At 39.1% G+C, this 7,911-nt stretch overlaps 1 protein-coding gene across 1 annotated transcript; it reads right to left on the reverse strand.

The window, feature by feature from the left end:
* Positions 1-3,305: 3,305 nt before the first annotated feature.
* LOC137649180 (P-selectin glycoprotein ligand 1-like) lies at positions 3,306-5,043 on the reverse strand. The gene is made up of 3 exons (XM_068382170.1): positions 5,025-5,043; positions 4,011-4,222; positions 3,306-3,920 (listed from the first exon to the last, which is right to left on the reverse strand). The coding sequence occupies exons 1-3, from the start codon at positions 5,041-5,043 to the stop codon at positions 3,306-3,308; spliced, it is 846 nt and encodes a 281-aa protein (XP_068238271.1).
* Between the last annotated feature and the right edge of the window lie 2,868 nt (positions 5,044-7,911).

A 7,911-nucleotide genomic window follows, 5' to 3' on the forward strand; every position in this document is an offset into this window, starting at 1 on the left:
GGAAATAAATGGCCAAAAAAGAAGGGAGGGTGTGTAATTGGTTTGTATACAAGAAAGAAATTCCCAGATGTTTTCAAATCTTTAATTGCCCGCATACAAACCTTCCATTTTTTATAACCATAGTCTTAAAATGGGTCAATATCTTTGATGAAATGTTGACCTAACTTGTCCTTAACCGAGAGAACCTTTTACCCAAACCCTTCAGCGGCGAGCATAACCTACGATACACATTTCTTGATTTTACTATATGCAAGACACGGGCTCTTGTTGCTAAACCCGTAACACGATAAACCTTCATTTAACCCTTTAGAATTGGCATGCGCAAGCGCAACTTTCCACGATTCACCTTTATCTGCCAAATCAAAATTGCGTCTGTTGCTAGTTATCAACTGTTTTTCCATCACTTGTAAAATCTAGTTTATAACTATGCTGCTTTATGTGATCTTTTTCAGTTTGCTCTTAAATGTAGTAAATGTTAAAGCTAACACGATTATGTACATATCTAATGTACACGGCACAAGAAAAGCAAAGGTTAGAAATTTGGAGATAGTCAACTAGGTAGAAATGATCGCATACGTGAATGGATTGATTTGTGTACTGATATGGTCTGAACACTTAGAAAGAATGAAAAGAGAAGGAGAGGATAGGATAGATAGGGGAAAAGAACTGTTGGAAAGGGAAGTATCTTGTTACACAGAACGCACATCAGTGCTTAAAATTTTAAAGGTAATGACGCAGTGTGCGTTACTGAGCTCAACAAGCTGTTTATGATCCTTTTTATAGGGGGTTGGGGCTGTGAATGATACTGATAATCTTTTGAAAACTCTTCTTTCTAGCGCCACCCCCTGTTGGAAAATTAATTGTTATTGATAAAATCTATACATCTGTGTGTTTGCCTCTCTCTCTCTCTCTCTCTCTCCTCTCTCTCTCTCTCTCTCTCTCTCTCTCTACAATGCATCTGCCTGATATTAACTGACTACCTTAATCTTACCTAAAGCTATCGCTTTAGCAACAGGTATATATATCATATTCGAGCTGTCCGTCCTCTGGGTTGCCAATCCGTTTGCCTCAGACAAAAATGTTTATCTTTTACTTTTCGTGAGATTTATCCTCGGCTTATCCAATCTCCAGAGCAGCTGGATAAAAGGGGAAAATGGAGGGATGTGGTCTCCATGAAAGGTTTTTATTCTGGGAAAGGATAAATAACGCTTGGAATAAAGAAATACGACGGGCTTTTAAGGAAAATGGGTGATGTGAGTGCCAGATGAATAATAAATACGAGTTTTTTCGACTTTTGAAAAAATGGCTAGAGTAAGGTTCACACGAAAGTTTGCAAGGCAAAATTCGATCTGTATTTACGTTTTTATAGTTTTTATATGGATTATTTAGATAGATGTTATTATTGTTCCTTAAACTTCTCTTGTAATTTATTTCCTTATTTCCTTTTCTCACTAGGCTATTTTCCCCGTTGGAGCCCTTGGGCTTATAGCATCCTGCTTTTCCAACTAGGGTTGTAGCTTAGCAAGTAATGATAATAATATAGGGAAAGAAAATTAACTATAGTAACGATAAATGTACCTTAAGGTGGGAAAGAATATTCCTTCATTATAGGATTTTTGTAATTTTCAAACTAAGAATTTACTTTTACAGAGTTCAATAAAGGCGTAGATACATCCAATCACATTCCGATAGGCCTACAAAAAAAAAAAAAAAAAAAAAAAAAAAAAAACCGAAGTTGAATCCAATAGATAAGAGCCATAAAACAAAATAAAATTCCTAAATTGTTTGAAAGCCATAGAAATTAAATGGTTTCTTTATGTTGCATAAACGTCAGACATCAAAATGACAATCATTTTTGACAAGTCTACAAGACGAGTAAATAGGATATCATCATCATCTCCTCCTACGCCTATTGACGCAAAGGGCCTCGGTTAGATTTCGCCAGTCGTCTCTATCTTGAGCTTTTAATTCAATACTTCTCCATTCATCATCTCCTATTTCGCGCTTGGTAGTCCTCAGCCATGTAGGCCTGGGTCTTCCAACTCTTCTAGTACCTTGTGGAGCCCAGCTGAACGTTTGGTAGATTAATCTCTCATGGGGAGTGCGAGTAGCATGCCCAAACCATCTTCATCTACCCATCATCATGATCTCATCCACATATGGCACTCGAGTAATCTCTCTTATAGTTTCATTTCTAATTCTGTCCTGCCATTTAACTCCCAATATCCCTCTGAGGGCTTTGTTCTCAAATCTACTAAATTTATTTGAGATTGTTTCATTATCTTACCATGACTCATGTCCATAGAGTAACACCGATCTCACTAAACTGATATATAGTCTGATTTTTGTATGTTATTTCAGGCGATTTGAGAAAAATGAGAGAAAAATGAGATATCACGGAAAGGGAAAGTATAATTATGACAAGACATTTTTTTTCAGTCTTTTATCTTGCTGAACTTAAATGCATTAAGAGAAATTGCCACCCGTCACATATCAAGTCATTCATTCTACAATCGAAATACGTCCACTTTTTTGCCAAAGTAATAACTTAAGCGGCACTTCTTTAAGATATCAAATGTCTATATTCAAAATGATCTACGTAAGAACTTAGTAAGTCCTACATAATTCTGATACTTTGTGAAAATAATTTAAAATCTTCTAAACCTTCTAAATCTGATACTTTGTGAAAATAATTTAAAATATTCTAAACCTTTTGAATCCGATACTTTGTGAAAATAATTTAAATTTTCTAAACCTTTTAAATCTAATACTTTGTGAAAATAGTTTAAATCCTCTAAATTTTAAAATCTGATACTTTGTGAAAATAATTTAAATCCACTAAACTTTTTAAATCTGATACTTTGTGAAAATAATTTAAATCTTCTAAAACTTTTACTACAAAACCCCCAAGCATCTATCTTTAAATGGCTAGGTTCAGGTTAGACCAGGCAATAGCTACTGCTGATTCAGCAGTTAAACCTATCAGCTTTGCCAAAAACCCTATTACTAAGTTGACAAGTTTAAATGTTATTTATAAAATAGCAGAGGCAAGGGACAGGACAATATCTTAGAGACTGAACTTATACTACATATAAATTTCAATCTCGATTGATTCTAACTCTAGTTTCAACCTTGGTTGATTCTACCTCCAAGTTTCGATCTCGGTTGATTCTACCTCCAAGTATCGATCTATGTTGATTCTACCTCCAAGTATCGATTTCTGTTGATTCTACCTCCAAGTATCGATCTATGTTGATTCTACCTCCAAGTATCGATTTCTGTTTATACTACCTCCAAGTATCGATCTATATTGATTCTACCTCGCAAGCCTCGATCTCGGTCCATTCTACCTCCCAAGCCACGAGCTCGGTCGTTTCGGCCTCCCAAGCCCCGTGCTCAGTCGATTCGACCTCCCAAGCCCCGAGGTCGGTCGATTCGGCCTCCCAAGCCTCGAGCTCGGTCGATTTGACCTCCCAAGCCTCAAGCTCGGTCGATTTGGCCTCCCAAGCCTCAAGCTCGGTCGATTTGGCCTCCCAAGCCTCGAGCTCGGTCGATTCGGCCTCCCAAGCCCCGATCTCGGTCGATTCGACCTCCCAAGCCCCGAGCTCGGTCGATTCGACCTCCCAAGCCTTGAACTCGGTTGATTCGGCCTCCCAAGCCTCGATCTCGGTCGATTCTACCTCGCAAGCCTCGATCTCGGTCGATTCTACCTCGCAAGCCTTGATCTCGGTCCATTCTACCTCCCAAGCCCCGATCTCGGTCGATTCGGCCTCCCAAGCCCCGATCTCTGTCGATTCGGCCTCCCAAGCCTCGAGCTCGGTCGATTCGGCCTCCCAAGCCTCGAGCTCGGTCGATTCGGCCTCCCAAGCCTCGAGTTCGGTCGATTCGGCCTCCCAAGCCTCGAGCTCGGTCGATTCGGCCTCCTAAGCCCCGATCTCGGTCGATTCGGCCTCCCACGCCCCGAGCTCGGTCGATTCGACCTCACAAGCCTCGAGCTCGGTCGATTTGACCTTCCAAGCCTCGAGCTCGGTCGATTCGGCCTCCCAAGCCCCGAGCTCGGTCGATTCGGCCTCCCAAGCCTCGATCTCGGTTGATTCTACCCCCCAAGCCCCGAGCTCTGTCGATTCGGCCTCCCAAGCCTCGATCTCGGTTGATTCTACCTCCCAAGCCTGGACTTCAGTTATATCTTGTTTGACATTCCATAGTAACGTCCGTATAAGATCTTCTTAGAGGATAAAAAAAATGTTTACGAAAACTGATTACTCCTTTATTCCTGCTTTTGAATTGGAGTTCTAAGTGGATTAAGTAAACTTCGATCGAAGAATATATTATATCAGAACATGTACCATAAGGAAAATCTTAAGCAAATAGGATGATTAATGTAGCCTGTAACTTGTTCTTGCACAGAAAACTTCTTGCATGTGCACAATGAATCATTGATGTAAACGATACTAAAAAATTAATGAGATATCATATAAAAAAACTTAAAGCTTCAAAAATTAATGCAAATTTCTTCCCCATGAAACATCACTTATCATTTATAGAATGGAGCTTACCAAGTGTTAAGCCAAGAATCTTATTCCTAATTTAGTTTATTTATTATTTATAAAATGAATAAACCAAGTGTGAAGCCAAACGTATAATAGAACAAGAATCTTATTCCTAATTTTCTATTATTCATTATTTAAAAAAAAAAATGATTGGTAAAAAGGTAGAAGATTCACTATTCATGGAGAGCAGCATTTCCATAATGAGAGTGTCAGAATGTTAATAATGTTCACAGTGTTAGCAAGATATTTCATTTCACAGGGTTAGCAAGATATTTTATAACATTCTCTCTCTCTCTCTCTCTCTCTCTCTCTCTCTCTCTCTCTCTCTCTCTCTCTCTCTCTCTCTCTCTCTCTCTCTCTCTCTCATCTTCTTCACTGAAAAATATACTCCTAGTCAAAAGAAGGAAGAGTAAAGAGCCAAGCAAAAAGGTTCTTCCGGGGTAAATGGAATCTTAGGCGACCGAGTCTACTCACTTCCAGGGATCGTATTCATGGACGTGGAAAAGTTTTCTCGCGTCTCCGAAATTAATTGCAAAATAGGGACGGTAGGACGGCTCTCCCTTTATCCGATTGTCCTCTCTCTCTCATACGCTGTCCCTGAAGGCACAGGAGAGAGGTATGAAATGAGAGATAGGATTCATTGAGGACAAGTGAGGAGGGAAAAGGAAGTTTCTATGACTGGGGTAAATATGTTTCGTTCGAGAGACATTAGGTGCTCCAACGTGGTTGTTGTCTCGCTAGTAAGAGACAAATTTCTAAAGATTGTGGAAGTCATATTCATCTTCTTAAGGCATTTGCTTTTGTTCCTTTTCATTTCTTTTGAATTGTCGATTCTTTGTCATCTGTTTTCTTTTATTTTTCATTATTATTTTTTTTTTTAAGGGAAGTGGGTTTTATCGAATGATAAACACATGGTTTCGTGTTCTTTTCCTTTAGGGTCATTACTCAGGTCTAAGAATTATCATATCTTTTATGTGATAATATTATCATAGCCGTATGTTGTATGGTACTTCATTTACTCTACTTTAAAAACTATTTCCTTATAAAAGAACGATTTCGTATAATATATATATATATATATATATATATATATATATATATATATATATATATATATATATATATATATATATATATATATATATATATATATATATATATATATATATATAATATATATATATATGTATGTATGTATTTTTGCCCTCTCTGAAATGTTTACAAATTTTACTAAGACGTAAAATGTAACTTTTTGCAGTTCTTCTGGAAAACTACTCTTAATAATCACATGGAACACATCAAGGTATCAATCTCCCCTATATAATAATGAGCAAGTGTCTTGGTATATATATATATATATATATATATATATATATATATATATATATATATAATCTTTTCGGTCACGTTCAGCTCTCCCTGTCCCTCGGATAGGGGGAGAGGGAGTAGTCATATCCTGGTGAGAAGGGAGTGAATGTGCCTGTTTGTGCATATCTATCTAAATATTTCGCCATCATTGTTGACGGGTCGCGTACTCGACAGTAGTTTGGAATAAAGACTGACGAAAACCAGGAAAGAATAAAAAAAAAAACTAAGAGAAAAAGGAGGAAAATATTCTGGTTAATAGTTAACACATTAGCACAATGGGGGAATATGAACGTAGCAACTTTCAGTGACCAGCTAGCGTTCAACTTCCCGGAGTGGGTAGACTCGTTCACGAGAAAATATCCACTGCGAATAGCCCGTGGCTCCCAGCAGGGTAGGAGGTGATGCCATTCGGAAAATCTGTTAAGGGAACCACTTAGGCACGAAGTCCACTATTCTCCCGGCTAAGCGGTTATGACGTTTAAGACAAAACTGTATAGTTGATATGCCTTTCGGAGCTTATAAGAATTTTATATATGATGAAAAAAGACCTTATTAAGTAGGTAGTTGCCTCAGCCAACGATATTAGCAGGATTATTTTTACGATTATACCCGTTTTTTTTTTTTTTCAGAAATATTTATTTGGCCTTTTAGGGGAATGTGAACTCAGAGCCAAATAAATATTCCAATATTTTAACTGATCCAAATTTGGTAAGAGGACCGTAGAGTTCATCTATTAAAGGTTTAAAGGTCGCTCATGAATGGCAGAGGCAAGGGACAGTGACGTTGCCCTATGAAGCAAGACAATGCCCTAGAGACTGAACATATATTCATATGATCAGCGCCCAAGCCCCCTTTCCACCCAAGCTAGGACCAAAGAGGGTCAGGCAATGGCTGCTGATGACTCAGCTGATAGACCTATAGGCTCCGCCAAACCCCCCATCATAGCTTGTAAGGATGGTGAGGTTGCGGCGACCAAAGAGACTAACGAATTTTAGCGGGACTCGAACCCCAGTCTGATGTTCGCCAATCAGGGACGTTACCACATCGGCCATCACACTTGCCAATATTCAGATTTTTAGACAATTTACAAACTGAAATCGAATTTTTTAGTATGGTGGAAAATAGACCGAGGAAGGCTTTGTTTGATTTTGAATGAAAATTGGATCGGGACCTGGAATAAAGACTGTGTTTTTTTTTTCTTTTCAAATTTTCTTAGTTTTAGTTGAATTCTGGGAATTTGGAATTTCCATTTTGTAAATTCATGGTTTTTGTAGGTTAGATGATGTGTCAACAGGTGTCTTGGAATGATAGATTATATCAGTACATACATACATACATACATATACCAAAGGCACTTCCCCCAATTTTGGGGGGTAGCCGACAACAACAAGAAACAAAACAAAAAAGGGGACCTCTACTCTCTACGTTCCTCCAGCCTAACCAGGGACTCAGCTGAGTTCAGCTGGTACTGCTAGGGTGCCACAGCCCAACCTCCCACATTTCCACCACAGATGAAGCTTCATACTGCTGAGTCCCCTACTGCTGCTACCTCCGCGGTCATCTAAGGCACCGGAGGAAGCAGCAGGGCCTACCGGAACTACGTCACAATCGCTCGCCATTCATTCCTATTTCTCGCACACTCTCTTGCCTCTCTCACATCTATCCTCCTGTCACCCAGAGCTTTCTTCACACCATCCATCCACCCAAACCTTGGCCTTCCTCTTGTACTTCTCCCATCAACTCTTGCATTCATCACCTTCTTTAGCAGACAGCCATTTTCCATTCTCTCAACATGGCCAAACCACCTCAACACATTCATATCCACTCTAGCCGCTAACTCATTTCTTACACCCGTTCTCACCCTCACCACTTCGTTCCTAACCCTATCTACTCGAGATACACCAGCCATACTCCTCAGACACTTCATCTCAAACACATTCAATTTCTGTCTCTCCATCACTTTCATTCCCCACAACTCCGATCCATACATCAC

The sequence above is a fragment of the Palaemon carinicauda genome, chromosome 11, assembly GCF_036898095.1.
Source record: "Palaemon carinicauda isolate YSFRI2023 chromosome 11, ASM3689809v2, whole genome shotgun sequence".
NCBI classification, from domain to species: domain Eukaryota; kingdom Metazoa; phylum Arthropoda; class Malacostraca; order Decapoda; family Palaemonidae; genus Palaemon; species Palaemon carinicauda.